Below are 20,525 nucleotides of genomic sequence, written 5' to 3' on the forward strand. Positions count from 1 at the left end.
ACCTCTTTACAGCAGGAGCTGTCTTCGATCAGTTTTAGGAAAGGCAGTTCTTGCTTTCATTCAGTCTCTCGTGCCTGTGAGCCTCTTGTGCCCCTCGCCCTGATCCGAGGGCCCCTGATGCTGAGGGATGACCCTGGCCTTCTGAACTCGGCTCCACCATTTACTGAGCAGCTGTGTGCTGCGTGATGTGGGGGTGGTGACACCTACCTTGCAGGGATTCTGAGAAGAGTAAATTGATTAAAGGACTTTGTGTAGCACAAAGGGCAGCCGGTACAAATACATGGCCCTCGGAAAACCCCCTTCCCTCCACATTTGGACAAAGGGCTACCCAGCACCTACTGTTTCCTGGTTAGAACCTGGGGCTCTGCAGCAGCCACATGGCCTGGGCTCAAACCCAGCTCTACTGCACACCAGCTATTTGACCTGGGGCAGTTTTCTCCTCTGATGCAGAATGGAGCTAATAATAGAATCTACTCTGGGTTTGCCGTGAGGCTGAGGCATGGAAAGTGCTTAGAACAGTATCAGGCATAGAGCAAGCACCCAAAATTATCACCACTGTTACTGAGCTAAGCACTGGGGGTTCAGGCCTGTTTCCGCAATCTCAGTCACAGACATGTCAAAGTAAATGTGAGAAGTATGATCTTCAGCTTCATAAAGACTGCTTTGTTGACAAAATTCGAAAATATAACCTAGCATCCTTTAGGGAACAAATGATACCCATCCAATAAATTATGCATGAAACAACTCTCTAAGACACCGCTAGTGAAAAATGAAAGTATCCCTTATAGGGCCTCCCCTTCTCCATTTATCCAAATGAGAATTTGCCTCCCTTCCTCCAGCCCTTCTTACATTGTCTCCTTTCTGTCTCTTGCTAGAATTAAGAATTGAACGGTCTTAAAGATCATCAAGTCATGTGTGTTTTAAGTTTTTATTTTGGTAGAGATGGAGTCTCACTACATTGCCCAGGCTTGTCTTCAAGTCCTGACCTCAAGTGATCCTCCGTCTTGACCTCACAACGTGTTGGGATTACAGGCGTGAGCCACTGCACCCCACTATCAAGTCCAGTGTTTTATATAAGAACTAAAGAGTTGAAACAGGGCCCATTCACATCAAGGGCATATGGTTTGTACCCTAAGTAGAGAAAAGAATAGGAAGGGGAAGGAGAGGTCAGTGCGACTCACTCTACTGTCACCATTCTCACCTGAGCAGAATCCTGAAATGCATTCATTTTCTAGTGGACCCTATGGGGCTGGCTAAAGAACTAACCTGGGGACTCATAGTGGGAGCTAAAGTCTTCATATCTGAACAAAGTAATGTGCTTTCCGGATATCTTTTCTAAGAAAATCATCAGAAACTAGGATAAATATACAATGATGTATTCCCCAGAATCGGTCTCCTCAGGAACAACCTTAATGTCCAACAATAAAATGAAATTTTAAATTCCAAGTTTCCCTTGTCATGGGAAAATGTTCAGGATATAATGTTAAGAATATAAAACAAAAACGCAGTACAATCTGTACTATATTAAAAGACGTTTATAGCAAGAAGAAAGCATTATACTTTTCTGTATTTAAAAATCTTTAATAACTGTTTTTTGTTTTAAACAGGGTCTCACTCTGTCACCTAGGCTGGAGTACAGTGGCACGATCACTGCTCACTACAGCCTTGAACTCCTGGGCTCAAGCAATCCTCTTGCCTCAGCCTCCCAAAGTGCTGAGATTACAGGCATGTGCCTGGCCCTGTGTATTATTTTATAATGGAAAAATTATTTTTAAAAATCAGGGTAAGAATTCTGTTTCCTATATGGCATTAAGATAGATACACTGTGTGTTCACCCAACCAGCATTCATTGAATAGATGCTGAAGACTCAAGAGGGAAGGGAGGGAAGAAGGCCAGGAACACGTATGAGGCAATCAAAATGTGCCAGGAGCTTTGTGTTCCTCACTCTATTCCAACATCGTAAAATCCAGGCAAAGGTAAATGTAATTATCCCCCTCCTTGATTTTATGTTTCTTAAATGAATGAGGACAGGGGATTTCCAAAAGAGAGAAAGGAATCCCCGTCTCCGCGCTTGTCGCGGAGGAGAAGGATTTGGCCCAGCCGCCTCTGCTTCCTTGCTCATGTTTTTTTTCTCACCACATCTTGCTGCCCGAACGCTCAGGAAGCTTTGGCTCCACTTCTACTGCCATTTGGAGTTTGATTAAAAACAAAATGCGGACCACGTTATCACAAGTGCTTTCAATACATGTTTATTGCAAAACCACAGGCACAGTAACCATAATGTCAACATAACCGTATTTCCTAACGGAACAGGAGATCGCCATGCCTAAGTGCGTGCGTTTTCCAAAGAAATGGCGGCTTATTTGGAAGCTCACACGCTGTGAGTGATGACGAGAAGCCCTATTGTGAACTAGGAGTTCTAAACCATTAAACATTTAATTACCACTTTGGCAAAGCAATGCACATTACCATTTCTACAATGGAACAGCACAGAGATTTTAAATGCATCTTTATTTTTTAGAATCTTCAGTATTCACAATATGTAAAATGAAGCAGCATTTTAAGTAAAACTCTATGCCAAAACGGTTTCTTAAAAAGTCTGGATTAAAAAGAAAGAAAACCACACATGAATAATATTTATCAGTGCTCACAGTTGACACTAACTATAGTTTTTTAAAAGAATAAAAATACTCAAGACTTCAACATTTCCTTACAAAAGTATACTTGGCCATAAAATAAAAATCTATAAAACCCCAAATATTACAAAAGTAAAATGCAAAAAAATTTTGTATACAAATGTAATACAATCTTTACATGGTAAGGATTATTTAAAAACACACAGAACACTTCCTAAGTGTGGATATGCTTGGGAGCTGAACTCATCACACACCCCTGCTCTGACCATTGCACAGACCTAGCAGGCGGCAGAGCGGGTGCATGGCCCCCGGCATCGAGTCTCAGTGTGGCAGGTTTTAAGCTCCCCCCCCCGCACCCATTCATACTTGCTTTATCTCTCGTACTGGAGAAGTTTGCTCAGGCAATGGGGTGTCACAGGAGCTGCGGCACCTGCCTTCCAGGAGCCTGTACATAACCTATATCCTAGTGTTACTGCTTTAAAATCAGGCCCTGGAGCTGGGAGGACTCTCAAGAGATGACCCTGTCCTCTGGGACAGTCCTGACCCACTCTGGCAGCGAGTCTACCGCAGCCTGCTGGAGCACTATTTCACTCTGGCGGTCAGAGGGTTCCACTGCAGCCATTTCTGCCAAAAACTTTTTCCAGGATGGACCCAGATACCGAACAGAAAAGGACTTTGTTCCTTCACTTCTTGATATCCTCTTCAAAGAAGTCAGGCGCATCAAGTGTCGCCTGGGACTGGAATGAGGGAAAGGGGAGGGGATGAATTGGAATGAGACTCAAGGCCCAAGGCCGAGGGGAAGGGATGGGGGTCTGTTGGGCATGCTAGGATCCACCAGTGTGGAGAGTGCTGCAGGCTCCCTCGCCAGCAGAGGCCTCTGCTCTGGGTTTTTGCCATCATTCTATCTCCACTGCCGGCCTTCCTGCTCTGACTGTAATGTGGTGCAGAGCCATGAAAGCCAGACAACTAATAGCATAAAATGAGGCCAAATACACCTTGGCTCGAGAACAGACAGGGAGAACAATAAAGTGCTTGGGCTTTGGAGAGTGATTTTGGTTGGACAGGCTTCCTGGCTTGCTTCTAGGTATGTGACTGAGAGAGCGGAGGCAGATGGAAAAGTCTGGATGGAATAAGAGATAGTAGCTTTACTTGGATTGAAATCCCCTTAGACTACCAGAGATTTCTCTGCATCCAAGAACTGATATGAAAAGCAATTACTCTGGCAGAATGCATGAAACACAATAAAGTAGGTATAGAAGGCATGCCTTCAATCAGAGAACATTTCTTTAGAGGGGTGATTGTGAAATTTAAAGACATTTGAAGAAAACACAACTCTTCCCAGGCTGCAGTGTATGTCTAGATTTACACTGCGTCCTCAGAGCACAGGAACCTCCACTATGCCAGACGGGGCATCTGTGAGGCCAGCTTCCCCAGATGGCTGGTTCTACCTTCTAGAGTTTCCACAAGCCTTGGAGTCAGCTGCTCACATTTAAGAGAAGGAAGGAAGTGTGAGATGCCAGGCTGTTTCCCCACCTCCAGCTCCACAACTCTTCATGCTGGGGTCCTTTGCCCTGACTTCTTCTGCCTGTTTCCCCTGTCACTCTGTTTCTTGACCCCTCCCTCCCTCACACCCTCATTCTTTGAAAGAACTTCTAGTGCAAAGGGGAGTGGCTCTGGAACTGATGATAGAGGGAGGTTGTAGAATCTCCATCCCTCGAGAGATGAAAAGGCAGCTAGCCAGACCCTCTGCAGGCAGGATGTGCTTGGAGGCGGGAGGCTGGGCCAGATGACTTGGTGAGAATGAGCCAGCTTCAGAGTTCTGCTTTTCAGAACCTGCTTCCACCACAGCTCCATGCCTCCAAGCCTCCTCCTGTACTTTGGCTCGGCACACATATTAACAAATACGTCTACAGGTCTGGCTTCTATTTCAATCCTCTTCCACTGCGGTCTCACAGATCTCCTTACATGATCCCTGTCTCTCCCTTGGTAGGAGGCTCTTTTGGCCTAATCCCATGCCTTAATGAATGAATCCTGGCAGATCTGAAATCTTCGAAAGCTTGTTAGCTTTCCCTAAAAACCTTTTCACTTATTTTCAAGCCATCAAAGCAGATTTATTTGCCTTTCCCTTCAAAGGCTATCCGGGGGCATTTTTTAATTCTATGAAGGTCACACATAACTATATATTGATTAGGGACAGCATGGATTTTTAATGGCCCAAGGAAACAGGATTTAGAACATATTTTCCCAAGAGAGTAAGATCCTGCACAGGAACCAAGACAGCTGTACAGATGAGCTACAAAGCTTCCAACAGCCCTTTGGGGGGTGGGTGTTGCTGGCTCTGAGTTAGTTTTTATGAATGGACTCACTGGAATGCAAATCTGCGGGCCAGGAGGCTGATTTGTTTGCTTCTGCATCCTCAGTGCCTAGCCCAGTGGCCAGCACGAAGTGGGAGCCCAAAACATGTTGGTGAATTATTAAATTATTAGCTACAGATTCCTCAATCCTGGTTCTTTTTTTAAAAAATCTTAATATGATCTGCTTTTATGATAAAATCCATGTCTGACTTTAGAGTGTTCATTATGTTCAAATTATATTACAAAGTAGAATAGAAAAGATCATATAGTCTGCTTTAAGATGAGAGAAACAGTTTTCCTAAGAAAAATTAAAGCTTTAAAAAAGAAAACATGAATGAAACTTCAGGACCTAGATAACCAATAATTTACTGGTAAAGGAATACTGACAAAAGAGTGAAAAGGTAAGGGAATCAGCAGTTGGTTCAATAGAGTAACCTTTTCCCAATTAGATGGAAGGATAATTATAGGCAACAGAATATAGCATGGAGCTTCTGTGCCTAGGTGGTCTATATTAAGCTTGAGTAAAAAAAGAACAAATATGGGGGCTTCTCTATTCTGAGATAGAAAAGGGTCAAACATTAGGACTAAGGTATCAATTGATTTCTTTTTCCTGAAAAGGTCAGGTACAATTGGCAAAAGAGGAGGGAGGCCTGGGGGTGGGGATTCTTTGGGACATGGGGCAAGGATCCTGGAGCCAAAACCCAAAGGACAGCGGAGGTTTGGAGGAGAGGGATGGCTTCACTGGGAACACCTGTATTACTTACTACAATAATTCCTCAGCAACAACTCATTGACAAGGAAGGGTAGTGCAATGCGACTCAGTGAATTCAAGGAAGGACTAAGAACCACCACCCCCAACACACACACTGAACTTTACTAAGCAGGCCCTATTCTTCCTATGGCAGGTAAGATGGGATCGACCCCCTCTCATGACTTCTTCCAGGCACTTTCTGAGTCACAGACCTAAACAGAAACAGGTAGTTATGTGTGTAGGCCAAGGAAGTGATTTTGTTTGGGACTTGTGGATGCAATGTATTAGGATGGAGGCGGGATTTTCTTAATGCTTAATTTTCATAAGCCTCCAAAATGACCTATTTCTGGTGGGGAGGGAAGTGAATTTGGAACTGGGGACATTTGTAGTAAATGAAACAATTGGCAGGAACTAAAACCTGCCCTTTTTAGCATTCTTTGGGTTTCTGCAAAGGGTCAGGGGGCTGGGACTTCACTAGCAATGCATCAAGTGTGATTCGGTTTACTCACAGGTAGAAACCTGAAGGCTTTCTGCAGTCTCCAGCCCCCAAAGTAGCTCTGCTCTATGTGGCTAGCTGATATCCCAAATTCTACCATTAGAAAGCCCCCTTTTGGTGTTTAGTCTTTGTTAGTATTCAAATTCCCCTTAGAAAGGAGACCCACAAAGCCTTGTAAGTATATGCATCTTAGCACGTATGCATTTGTTAAATTTTGTCTTAAGAGAAAGCTGGGGTACCAACAACATTCCCAGTCTCCCATAGGAGTAATAACCCATTCCTCAGCCACGGAATGATGGAAGGGTTTGGATTCCTCATGCTAAAATTAATTCTGTGCCTCCAAACAGATCCAGGTCTTCCTCATGAAAGGAATTTCAGTGGGGCAGAATGTCTTTTCCTCGAAATCAATTATGGTTTATGATATGAGGACAACATATGGGCTCCTACTATGCATAATTATTTGGGAAACTGTCACTAGCTCTTTGTAATTGTTAGTTCAGGAGTGTCTTTATTTTTTTAAAAACCTTCTGGCTGGGCATGGTGGCTCATGCCTGTAATCCTGGCACTCTCTGGGAAGCCAAGGCAGGCGGATTACTTGAGGTCAGGAGTTCGAGACTGGCCTGGCCAACATGGCAAAACCCCATCTCTACTAAAAATACAAAAATTAGCTGGGTGTGGTGGCACATGTCTGTAGTCCTAGCTACACGGGAGGATGAGGCATGAGAATCCCTTGAACCCGGGAGGCAGAGGTTGCAGGGAGCCAAGATTGCGCCACTGTACTCCTGGCAACAGAGCAAGGTGCTGTCTCAAAAAAACAAAACAAAACAAATTCTTTGTTTTTCTGATTTATCTTTCACTGCCATGTAATTGTACATATATAATTACTCTGTATACAGAATGAATAGAAGTAAACATGGACAAAGGAACGAATAGATATAACAGTCTGAAAGTTTCCCTAATGCTGGTACCTGTAGCACATCACTAACAGGGCCTTGTAGAAGTTCCTTGTTGGTTTAAAAATATAATGTATAAACTAGGAGTACTGGTGGAAAAGTATTGCATTCACGTTTTCTACTTTCGGCTGTGTGTGACCAAGAGGTGTGGATCACAGAACTGTAAAAGTTTTCAGCAAAAAGAAACATCTTCTCTGACCCTCCTATTTTAGAAGTGAGGAAGCCAAAGTTCAGAGAGAACAGATGACTTGCCCAAAGCCCCAAGGCTGCTTGGCAGCCGTACAGAGGACAGAGACCCAGACTTCCTGACACTGAGGCTGGTCTTCCGGTTCACTTCTCTCTCACAGCTGTTAATATTATGCTCATATTGTAGTCACGAGGAAGTCTTGTTGGCCGGGCATGGGGGCTCACGCCTGTAATCCCAACACTTTGGGAAACTGACGTGGGAGGATTGCTTAAGTCCAGGAGTTTAAGACCAGCTTGGGGAACATAGTGAGACCCCTTCTCCACAAAAAATAACAAATTAGCCAGGGGTGGTGGCATGCGCTTGTAGTCTTAGCTACTCAGGAGGCTGAGGCAGGAAGATCACTTGAGCCCAGCAGTCTGAGGATACAGCGAGCTATGATCGTGCCACTGCACTCCAGCCTAGATGACAGAGACTCTGTCTCAAAAACAAAACAAAACAAAACAAAAACAAAAAAAACCCCTTGTTTACTAACATTAAAAAAAAAAAAAAAGAGCCTTGTTTACTAACACTTGAGTACAGATCATTCCTTGACATGCTGAAACTTTGCTCTTATTCTGTAAAATATCTGCACAGTGTACTGGAAGAATCTGACCATGTGGAGATGGCATCATTGCAAAGCAACTTACAATTCTTTGATGCCTCAACTAAAGATGTAAGTTCAAGGATTGGCTTTCCTATCTGACCCAACAGTTTTGATTTCTACAGGTGCAAACCCATGCTGCCTCATAATGAATCCGGCCACACCAAAGGACTCGTATCTGGTTTGATCTGATTCTGGCGAGCAAATACAGTACCCCGACCCGGCTCCCAGAATGCTATCTTAACATCAGATGACAGATTTTTCTCTTATTGCATTTGATAAATTTAATAAAGCCTGCGTTTCATATATAAAGTCCTTTGGGAAAATAAACAGCACCTGCAGCTTATCTCCTCCCACAGACACTGAAAAAGCAATTTCTTCTTACTGAATGTGGATGCAGCATAAGATTTCATATGTTCACGTACAGGGCTCACGTGAGGGGGCTACTGCACAAATGGAAACACGATGGTGCTGGGCAGCTCTCCAGCTTTACAGACTGCACATGCCTTGGTCATGTTCATATTTAAATAAGAATGAACTGGTATTTCTGAATTGGAAGAAACCTAAGGGAACATCTTTGTTCACTCCCTCATTTTAGAGATGTTGCTAAAGGAGAAATGAAGTGACTTGCTCAAGGTCAAATAGCTGAAGTCACCAGGCCAGGGTTAAGAGCCAGGCTCGTGGGCTCCTATACCAGTGCTCTTTTTCTCTGTCCTTTCTAGTAGGGTCCATGAAGAATCTGCTTGCCCGGGTCTCTCCTCTCCACTGCTGGCAACTCAGAAAATCTGGGTGTCACATAGCTCGCTCCCAAGCATGGTCAGAAATAAGAAGACAACACCAGAAAGGGGAAAGCTGCATGGGCAAGAAGACAGGAAAGAAAGAAGTGACCAAATGAAGCTGAACTCCTGGCCTGCTACAGTTCATCATTTCTACTGACAGCCTGAAAGTTAGGAAAGACACAGAAGTTGACCAGGGAACGATAAGAATTATCAGAATCTCCATTAGCTATTTTTTTAAAAAATGAAATTGCACAAGCCAGGCTGGGCAACATGGCGATACCCCATCTCTACAAAAAATATAAAAAAATTAGCTGGCCATGGTGGTATACACCACCTATAGTCTCAGCTACTTGGGGGGCTGAGGCTGGAGGATTGCTTGAGCCTGGAAGATTGAGGCTGTAGGGCTGAGATCACACCACTGCGCTCAAGCCTGAGTGACAAAGTGAGACCCTGCCTAAAAAAAAATATATATATATATATTGCACAAGATTATTCTTTTGACTTCTGTTTTCTACAATATTGTGTGCCTCTGCTGAGACGGAAGCCAAGCAAGCCCTGTCGAGGAAACTTATATGGATTTTGTAGGTCGGTTATTCACTTTCTCTTCTCACAGTACAGGGAGCTTAGTTCATAGTGTTAAGAACAGAAATTGTATTTCCAGTAAGAAAACACAATAGTGTATATTGGAACTCAACACAATAGTGCATATTGGAGCTCACTTTTGAACTTTAGAATATGATAGAGCCTGACGGTACATAAGCAGGTCTATGAAACATCTATATTAACCACAATATGCTACATTTGGCAGATTCATCTGGGAGACAAATAAGGATCTCAGAAACTCATATGGTCCAAGAAAGAGATTGCTAGGTGACTTGATTTTAAATGCCCCCCGAGTTTTTAGACATAGATATGTAAATGCATATACAAGTTTCCTCTGAAAGAATGAATGATGCTTCCCTCCAGAGAGAACAGATTAAACAGCATGTTTGTATGGAGGTAGACTTTACTTTCTATTCCTGTGCTATTTTATAATAGTTACACACTCATGTATTTCTCATGTAATTTTCAACACTTTAAAAGAATTACTTATGGCTAACACATTGATCATTTAGGGATAGAATGCTAGTCTAGGAGCCGAGTGATCTGCCAAAACCTGGCTGTGTCATTTAACCTAAAAGGTTCTCTACTGATTTGTAAAATGAGGTGGCTGAATTAGATCATTTCTTTGATTCTATGATCCTTCTGGGTAAATGGGAAAGCCAATTTGAATTAGATGAAGTCTAAATTAAATAGTACTTTAAAAGAAGTATCATTTTCTAACATTAAGGTAAACTGACAGTTTCTCCAAGTTATCCTTGCCATTTTGTTCAAGGTTGCAGAAGCTGCCTTTATAAATCAGAAGAATTTATAAAGTAGGGAATGCGAAGAGTTCTGTGATATTTGGGTTTATTTTCTGGTATCCCCTTTGGCATCCCAAGCCTTACAATGTACTATGTCCAGCAAGCACGTTTAGAGTTAAAATAGCTTGATGTGTTTTGATCATTTCATCAAAGCTACTGAAATCAATTCTATTCTTTCATTTTTTAGCTAGGTTAAAAAAAAGTTTAATTCTCCCTTGTTGAATGAACAGAACAGCTGGGGCTGGGTAGCTTTTTGTTCTCTCTTTTTGAGAGTGGGCTAAGATGGAAAGCTACTGTGTGAGGCATATCAGATTCTAGAGCACAACCAAAAGACCACATAAAGCAATTAGCCCATATTCTAAAAATGCAACAAGTAATAACTATAGAAACTTGTTAGAGACCTTTGTAATTCCCATTTCAAGGAAATACTTGAACTTCTAAGACTTAGATGTGAGAAGACCTGTTAAATCTTTCTGGAGCACCTGGACTTACTCATGTTCTGAGCTTGCTAGTGTCTTGTTCAGGAGAGGAAAGACTGGGCGTATGGCCTTACTTCCTACTCACAATGAGAATGGATTTCTGCCAGGGACCCTGGGGAGGGGTTGAGGGTGAAGAAGCCTTTGTCAGAAAGTCAGTTCAAGAAAGTGGAAGGTCTCAGGGATAGAGCTGAGGTCAGATTCATCCAAGGGTTGAGAAAGGTATCTGACGAGTCAGAGCCTCAGAAAATCATAAAGTGATCTAAATCCTGACCACAAACAAATGTAAATCAGAGACTGAGGGCCATGTAACTGCCTGTATCACTCCCATCCCCCTGGTCAGAGATGACACCCTCAAGGGACCCCTAAGGGCCTTTGTATTAGTTCCTGGAAGCCTCTCCTAAGTTTGAGGTTCCATCTGAACCAGAAGGACACATGAGGAAATGAGAGCTCGAGAGCCAAGCTGTCTGCTGAGTGGGCAGGCCACCCTGCCTCTGCTGAGCACAAAGCACCCCAAAGCCCACTGTAAAGCCCTGTTCTAAGACCGCCCAGACACGTCCCCTCTGAGTATTGCTCACATTTCCTAACAGACCAGCACACTGTCTGATAGTAAAGAAATAAACTATCTTGTCTCTTCTGCATGAATATAATTCCAAATCAAAGTGGAATTGCATTTTTCTCCTATATTCATAAAATAAGTTTGATAAAATGTTCTCATAGTTTCCTGCGTTTCTTTTTTAATATGACATTTTCTTCATATCACAGCTTTAGTACTTGCCTTAATATGGCAAAATGGTAGTAATTTCTGTACTGATTTCAGGGACAAATGCGCAATGTGATTTTTTAAACACTAATTTAAAGCAAATTTGCTAAGCATTTTTATTCAGTCTTGAGCCTAAAGTGAAGCTTGTACTTACGCAAACAGTAAGACGAATGCCTGGATTTTAGTAAAACAGTAAAAAAAAAAAAAAAAAAAACTAATTAAAAGTTAAGTAGATGGGGATTTAATCTCTTCAATTTAAAATCCCTTAGCTTAGATCTCTCATTAGAAGGCCTTCATAAAAACAAGCTGTAAACATTGTCCATAATTAAACACGAATATATGATCTATGAAAAAACTTGGCCCTCAGGCCATATATATTTAAATATACAAAATTCCATTTGTATTTGATTCTCTCGTTATTAGCTCCATCCTCCAGTGAAACGCATTTGTGTGTACAACTGTCTTGTTCCTATACCTCCACCAGGGATCATATAAAAAAATGCTTCTTCCCATAAACTGTGAAGTATTAATTGATAAGCCACAGGGAACTTGCACTACAGCATGTCCTTACCAATTCATAGTTTATGGGACTGAATTATTCATCGGCATCTTTTTACATGATGTCATTGCAACCCAAGAGCTAAGAGCTGTCAGAGCACCTACAGGATAGTGATGGAGAAAAAAGAATTTTACTTATAAACCAAATAGTCACCTCAACTTAATCCTTGTACTTCCCATACTCAATAATGGAGGCTTACTCTTAAGCCCTATCATTTCTGAACATGGAAGGTATTCATGCACACCCAAAATGGTCTAAATTAAGCTGCAATTCTGTGAGGTAGGAAAAAAACGCCTGGTTTGGGAGTCAGAAACTGTGAGCCTCAGTTGTACTTTACCTCTCTAGAATCATTTCTATAAATTCTAAAATGAGGGTTTGGATTAGTGAAGGGTTAAGATTTCTTTCAGCTGTAACATTTCATTAGGATTCTATAATGGTTAGAAAGTGTAAAGAAAGCAGCTGGTCTATTTTGATGCATGATAGAAATAAAAAAAAGAAAATATGATTTGCAATATTCAAGTAAACAATGCGTAATCTTCTCCCCACCCCCAAGCCTTTTGGTTCCCTTCCTGTCAGGTTTGGTATATGAAATTTTTGATCACTTAAAACAGCTGCAGTTTGTAATTAGAACAATTACCTGCTGGAGGGGTAAGAACATACAAACAAAATACAGGGACTCATCTCACCTCATGTATTCTAAAAACAAGAATTCTGAACAATGCAAGAATTTTTAATCACTACCCACTTGGGATGTTTTGAACTAATCAGTCATTCAGGTAATACTTTTAAAGTGTTATTCTACTTTGTGTTAAAAGAAGAATTAAGCCTGGTGTGGTGGTGCATGCCTGTAGTCCCAGCTACTCGAGAGGCTGAGGTGGGAGGATCACTTGAGTCCAGGAGTTTGAGTCCAGCCTGGGCAACATAGTCAGATCCTGTCCCTTAAAAAAAAAGTGCAATTAACCATAATTAAAATGTTCTACAGAAGAAATCTTACTATAGCAGAACTTTATACCATAACATCCTCAAACATAATAGTTCTGACTAAAACCAAATACCTTATAATTCTTCCCTCTCCTTTCTGCATTCCCTCCGAAGAGGAAGGGGTGGTGCTTATTTAGCATCTGGTTCATGGTCTGTGGATATCCTTAATGGCTGGTTTTGAATCATTTTCAAGGAGTCTGCCTTCTTGGCCTGGTATGGTAGCTCACACCTGTAATTCCAGCACTTTGGGAGGCTGAGGTGGGTGGATCACTTAGGAGTCTGAGACCAGCCTGGGAAACATGGAGAAACACTGTCTCTACTAAAAACAGAAAAATTAGCTGGGCGTGGTGGTGCATGCCTGTAGTCCCAGCTACTTGGGAGGCTGAGGCGGGAGGATCACCTGAACCTGGGATGTGGAGGTTGCAGTGAGTTGAGATCGCACCATGCCACTGCACTCCAGCCTGGGTCACAAAGCAAGACCCTGTCTCAAAAAAAAAAGATTTCTGCCTTCCTTTTATTTCATTTTTATTTCAGAAGAATGACAGAATTAACTGGAACTAAGTCTAGCTTTTGTTTTTTTCTTCTCTTTAGCAAGTTCCTTAGTTCCTTCAGTCCTTCTGCTATGTGAGCAGGGTGTTTATAAAGACAGATGATTTAAAGATGACTGAAGACAGATGTTAAATTTGAACGGTTTCTTACTTCCCTAGTTTCACAAGTTAGGGTCTTAGAAGTTGCCAAGCAACTTCTAAGGATGCTTCTCTGGCACAGAGGTGAGTTAATGCACAGCCTTGTACTTGCTAAGGGGGAGGGGAGAGAGACTTGGGGATCTGCATATGGGTGTGTCATGGCGTGCACAGGTGCAGAGAGGAGCAGGGCCCAGTGTTGCCCAGCTTTCCTGAACCATACTTCACCACCTTGGCTAGTAAGAGCCACTTGCACTCTGTCCAGAAAAACACAAAAGTATATATACTTAGCTGACAATGAAGGTACAATTTCAAGTGAGGAAAAACAAGAAGAGGGGCTGGAGGAAGCTGAGAATAATAAAGGTATAGTAGTATTCTTGACTTTTTGGGAAAAGGGTTGGTTTCTGTGTGTGAGGGGAATGATGTAAATATGAATAGTGGTGATACCATACTCCCACTGCAGCGTATTTTACGTCACAGTGAAATCTGTTTCTGAGAGCTACCCAATGTGGAACTCTTACTTTTTAAAAAGCTATCATCTGTAGAAAGAAGATAGGTACTGGCAAAACACTGCCCTCTCAAATATGCTGACTCCACAGAGAACGGAGTATTTTACAACCTAAGCTGAAACACAGGATGTAATTCAGAAATCATTCCACAGGGCTGAAAGTTTCAATGTGATAAATTATTATTTTTAAACTAGGGTCACTGAATAAAACCTAACCCTGGTAAATAATGGTTGGCTCTGGACGTTACATCTCATGCCACCATATACAGGCAGAAGACACAGTATGTCTATGTGACTTGTCATTTCATTTGTAACAAAGTGCTAGATCCTAATGGAATTACATTTTTCATACAATATTTAATGTAATTATATTAAACATTTAGTCACCCTCACATAATTATTTAAGGGCCTAGTAGATGAAATTGTATTTCACAGAAACAAGGATAAGTTGAGATGGAGACACAGTGCCTATGCTCGGAAGTCACTGGAAAGCACCTGATCACCATAGTAAAGATGGCCAAGGGCTTCTGACCTGATTAAAATAAGGAGTCATATAAGAAATGGCTTTATTAGAAAAAATGTAGTGTACACATGGCTAATTTCTATCATCAATATGCCTCTTGGCTATTTTATCATTAAAATTGGATACAGGGTTTGAACTTCTTTAGAAGTTAGTGGCATATCTTCCTATTCTGATATGTGACTTAGGGAAGGCGTTATCTTCATGTGATAGACACCCTTTATTTCTTTTCATAATTACAAGTAATCAGTAGTTTAGCACTGGCACAAAACAGAGAGAGTATTACTTAGGTAGTGCTTTATGTGTAAGAAGTCACACTTCCAACCCCAGAATCAGGCACAGGTATGCCATCTGTAGAGTTTTAAAATCCCCTATTATCACTCAAGTCTCCCATTATTATTATTACCTAGTAGTAATTAAATTAATGTGATAATCTGTAACCTAACAAAACCTCTGAATGAAGTTTCTTTCTTCTCCCTCTTTTTCTGTTAGATGTGCAATTCCGAGCAAATGTGCAGTGTGCAGTATTGATTTCCAGCCTCCTTTTAAACTCCTTCAAGTCTGTGCTATTAAACGGAGACAACCACATCAAGATAGAGTCTGTCATAGGATTCCCTGAAGCACAGAATGAGGAGGAGACTAAGCAAACACGACCCGGGAAGGCACCAGTTGAACCAAGACAACTCTGTAAGACAAAAAACATGCAGTTTTAAACATTCATGTATCACCAGCAGACCACCACCTGTATGCCGGAAGGGGTCTGCTCTGCATTGAAAAGTACTTATAATAAATGCATCCTGGAAGGCCTAGAAACTGACTTTCAATAAACAGTGACAATCTGGAGACTAAGTGATGTGTGTAATATATGACGGGGCTTCCATGTGGAATATTTTTAATCAATATTGTTCATAACTTTTCATCAATTTAATCCACCTTGACTTTGGTTACAAAATAAATTACTTCAAAGAAAAAAATCAATCACCTTTAAATGTTAGTTTGATAATTATTTTTTAAGTGCCCTCTATCACATCACCTGTCCCTGTTTATAAACAGCTGATGGATTAAAAAGACAAATACGAAAATCACCTGAATTTTGGGATAACACTTGTATATATTTTGGATAGAAGTATCTATTTCTCAGCAAAAACATTAAGTAGAAATCACCGTAAAATAGATTAGAAAATATATTTAAAAATAAAACATACAAAAAAATCAATCATAATTCTGCCCCCAAAGAGATCACTGTGAATATTTTGGCTTATTTCTTTCTAGTCTTTTTCTATACCAGCATGAATGGTTATGTATGATACCAATTACTGGAAAACCTATAGGCATCATCTGAATAGGCAATTCTGTTGTTGTTTGATTTAATGTGTCAAGAACATGGTTCTTCAGAAATGCTCTCATGAATTCAGGACTCTCCAACAAGACAATCTTGAGCCATTTGCTATCAACACACACTGACCACTGTGGCTGCCTCTAGCTGCTTCCTGGAGCTCCGGGGACCCTAGGGCTGTGCATCTGTTCAGCCTTCCTCTACCCCAATCCCATCTGCCAGTTAATCCCAAGGCTCTGAAGTGAATAGCTCCTTGGCATAAAGAGGTTGGTAAAGGTGGTGGGGACAACGTTTCTAGTTTAATATCCATTCAGCAGTTTCAATTAAAAAAATAAACGAGGAAAATAAGCTCCTTGGTGCCTTTTTTCTTTTTTGGTCACTGTTATGGGTTTGTATTTTCCCTTTGTACTTCTACAAAATGCTAATTCTGCCTTAATCTTCAAAAGTCATCCTAAAGATTTCCACACTGCTGCTTTAGTTTAATCCATAATTCATATGGCTAAAGGAGCAATTTATGCTCAGGAACGGAAATCAGAAGACTGACTGGCAAGAAAAGGTGCTACAATACCTTTTTTTCTGTAATATGCTCACAAATATAGTCTCCCCACCTCTCAATTACTATGTTTTAAAAGTCAGACATGCTATTCTATAGCATGTAACAAAGACATGTATTTCTATGGTATTTTTATGCAAAGCTGTTTTCTCTGCTTTACTTGGATTGAACATAGTCTAAATACTCAGAGAAGCTGTGATCTATGAGATCTGGTCTTCATTCTCATGTTTCCTGAAATGACACACTGGGCATTTTCTGCTTTTATGTTGACTATAGAACCCCTGGATTTCTGATAATTTTACTAGTCAAAAAGAAGTAGTAAAAAATTAAAAAGCAGTAAAATATAGACAATAGCATTTTGTTTGTATTAAAAGGGAGAACTTGGACTTCAGGGTCGAATTTCAAGCAACAGATAAGTATGGTAATTGACAAAACGGTTTACAACAATGACAGTTGCTAAATCTTAGAGACTGTATTTTATGGGGAACGAAAGCAACACACATAGCAACAATCAGCTTGTCCTTGCTTTTCTTAAACTGAGAAACTTGTCAAATATTGCCAAAACAGACCTTTTATTTCAGAGTTATTATTAGAATTGTAAAATCATTTCTTCTACATAGCTTCAGATGAAATCTCTAAAAACGTCTCATAATTGCTGTTTAGCGCCACGGTTTGTTGACTGGTTTTTACTGTGTTCCTCTCTCTGAAAAGTCAAATCCACTTCTCAGTAAATGCGCTTGTCTCGGTCAACTGCAAGTGTTCTTTGAAATTATTTGCCTTTTTAGAAAGGAAAAGGTCAGAGATAGAGGAACCTCTACATTTTCCTGCTGAAAACCATTCACATAAACCACTGTTTAGGCGCTCTAATAAGCAAGGAAATAACTTGCCTAAAAATCTAATTTGACTTGGCAGTAGCAAAGTCAACTGCTGTCCTTTCTGATCCTGATGTAGATGAACTAACAGAATCCTGAGCCACTGACATTTTCGTATTATAATTCTTTTCAACTTTTAAAAGAAGCATGGTTTTCTAATACTCCTTCCCTTTGCCTTTCACTAGATAAAATATAAATCCACACTTGAAGGCAGGCCCCTACAGTCTGCCCCATACTTCCGCTGGGCCACTATTGTCTACTACACAGCAGTCGCAGTACTCATTCTGCCAACTTACAGTTTAGACAGGTGCTCGACCTTACTCAGTGAAGTGGGCTCTGCACCAAATGATGAGGCTCTGTTGGGACTGAATTAATTGGGATTTTGCTCATCCTCTTACCTTATTCTTCTGGAAGCACTGTTGTACTTTTCACTTCATCTTTCCCTTCAGTGACGCCATGCTTTCGGTTTCTACCACTTATAAGTACTTGTCTGTTTCCAGCTACCATCCTCCAGAAACAACTTCCTATTTTCTTTTATGATGATTTAATAAGATTGTTTCCTTTCTCACCAAGGTGAGCAGCCAGCTGACCCCATGATTTCCCAGGATAATGCCCTGCTATCTTCGTTCCACATCAATTACCCTGTAGATTTTACCATCACATTCCATTATTCTAATTCTTAGATATAAAATTACTTCTCACTAGTCCACATCTGTTGAACCTGCTCTTTGTTTTCCTGGTAACCATTAGTCAACGCCTCCCACCTCTGCCAGGCCCCTGAATCTTTTGAGTGACAAAACAGCTTCACATTCATGGTCAGCCACTTTAAAATGAAAGGACTGAGATAAAAATCGTGATGCTTTTAGCCAAAACCCACTGCAAAGCTTCTAGAACAAAAAGTAACAGACAACACAAACTTCAGAATATTAAACAGAATACATTTCAGAGCACATAAAGGATATAAGAGCATTCTCAAATTGATTTTTCTATGTAACGTTATTAGAATAAAGCATCACCATGCTATATCAACTCAATGAGATTCTCAAAACAAACACAGGAAGCAACTCAGTTTTACAAATATGCTTATATTAGGGAGCAAGTAACAACATTTTTTTTGAAAGTGACCTTGAAAAATCCAAGTCAGTAAAACTCTAAAAAACTTCTGATAAGGTTCCAGGTACCCAAAGCAGAATTGAAATAGGACGTGGAGACGCTGTGACCCAGGGGTCCAAATAAGCCAGTGGCATTGGTAAAGGAGCCTGAATCACATTTGCCCTCAATGACTGCAATGGCTCTAATCTGCAAGCAAATCGCCAGCAGAACCTAGCTTGCTAGGCAAGGCATTCTATTGCGGTCATTTTGGGGTTAGTCTGTATAGCCCTAAAAATTGTCTGATGTATTCACTTATCAGATAGCACACTGTAGGGGGAAAAACCCTAGTCAGGAAGTTTAGTACTTCCTTGAAAAGTGACTTAAAAAACCACAGATCCTTATGATGATTAAAATTCAGGACTTCTAGGCGGGGTGTGGTGGCTCATGCCTATAATCTCAGCACTTTGGGAGGCCAAGGCAGGTGGATTGCTTGAACCCAGGAGTTCAAGACCAGCAAGGGCAACATGGCGGAACCCTATCTCTACAAAAAACACAGAAATTTAGCCAGGTTTGGTGGTGCATGCCTGTGGTCCCAGCTACTTGGGAGGCTGAGGTGGGAGGATCACTTGAGGCTGGGAGGCTGATGTTGCAGTGAGCCATAATGGCGCCACTGCACTCCAGACTCGGTGACAGAGCAAGGCCCTGTCTCCCCCTATCCCTAAAAAAATCAGGCCTTCTAATCACATAATAGTTGAATTTTGACATATAATTAACTTGTGGGTGAGTTTTCAAGTTTCAAAATAACTGAATAATGACGTATGAACACTAGCTTTAATGGAAGGGGATTCAGTTTATCATATAAAATGTTTAGGGTACTAGGCTGCAGAACTAACAGTTATTGTTAGGAAACAGTTTTACAGAATTTTTAGATTTGCAATTTATGTATAATCATACCTCAGACCATAAAGAATGTGGACCTCTGCTGTAGGACTTTAAGGGCAAGATCAATTAATCCTACTGAAAACAGTTTCAACACAGATTTCATGGTTTTAGTAACTTTAGCCCTAGAGAGATGTGGACGATGTTTTCGTGTATTCATTATGCACACTCATAGATACACATATAAAAGCATTTCTTTGCAATGGAAGACTAGATATTTAAATTCCTAGCATCAGTCAGCTAATTATCTAGAAGAAACAAAACAAACATTGGTGGGTGCCAGCTGTGCCCTGGACTAGGCTCTTTCACAGGTATCTTCTCATTAACTGCCTAAATGTCAAAATTTAATGAGACCTTTTTCCTGGAAACCACCTTGGTGGATTAAAATTAATGATTATTTAAAGTTTCATAGGGTACTATGCTCACTACTTGGGTGATGGGATCATTTGTGTCCCAAACCTCATTGTCATGCAATATACCCATGTAACAATCCTGCACGTGTACTCCTTGAATCTAAAATAAACATTGAAATTATTTAAAAAATAAGTTTCACTTTTGTTCACAATAGTCACAAAGTTTAGGTGGAAACTTTTTAACATCTATATAGACATGTATAAGAATACATGGTCAGAAACCAACCAAAAAGAGGGAAGTTTTGTTTCTCCCAGCTAGATGAATCCTTGATTATATCAGAAATGGGCAGAAATAGTACTAAGTGTTTCTTCTGCTCCTTCTGCCAAAGAAATAGAATATCTGCTTGTATCTGGTCACTATGAATTTGCAAAATGAGGAATGAGCACTGACTGACGTCAGTTCCATTTAATTCACTCCAGACACCAGATGCTGTTAAACAAGTCAAAACTGCAGCAGGACCCAGGAGAGTGACAGAGATAAGCTACTAGCCAGGCAAAATGGTCAGGTGTGCACGGAGCTCTGTTGCAGTAAGACAGTTTAGGGCAGTTTCCATTATTGGTGTCTTCCCTGCCTTAAACTGATCAATAAAAATGTGTTTGTTATATACTAGAGACCATAAGCAAAAGATG

General features: G+C 40.8%; 1 protein-coding gene across 4 annotated transcripts in view; it reads right to left on the bottom strand.

Moving 5' to 3' along the window:
* Window positions 1–2,234: 2,234 nt before the first annotated feature.
* The window catches only part of SLC49A4 (solute carrier family 49 member 4), a 101,565-nt gene continuing 83,274 nt past the window's right edge, over window positions 2,235–20,525 (bottom strand). For 2 of the 4 annotated variants that reach the window (XM_045385513.3, XM_045385511.3), the window contains one exon: window positions 14,720–15,375. In XM_045385513.3, coding sequence (XP_045241448.2) covers window positions 15,260–15,375 — 116 coding nt within the window. In that variant the 3' untranslated portion in view covers window positions 14,720–15,259. Of the gene's footprint in view, window positions 3,375–7,070; window positions 8,871–14,719; window positions 15,376–20,525 lie in introns of those variants that run through there. The other 2 variants (XM_065539140.1, XM_065539139.2) reach the window with 2 other exon arrangements.

Source organism: Macaca fascicularis, chromosome 2 (genome assembly GCF_037993035.2).
Source record: "Macaca fascicularis isolate 582-1 chromosome 2, T2T-MFA8v1.1".
In the NCBI taxonomy this organism is placed as follows: Eukaryota; Metazoa; Chordata; class Mammalia; order Primates; family Cercopithecidae; genus Macaca; species Macaca fascicularis.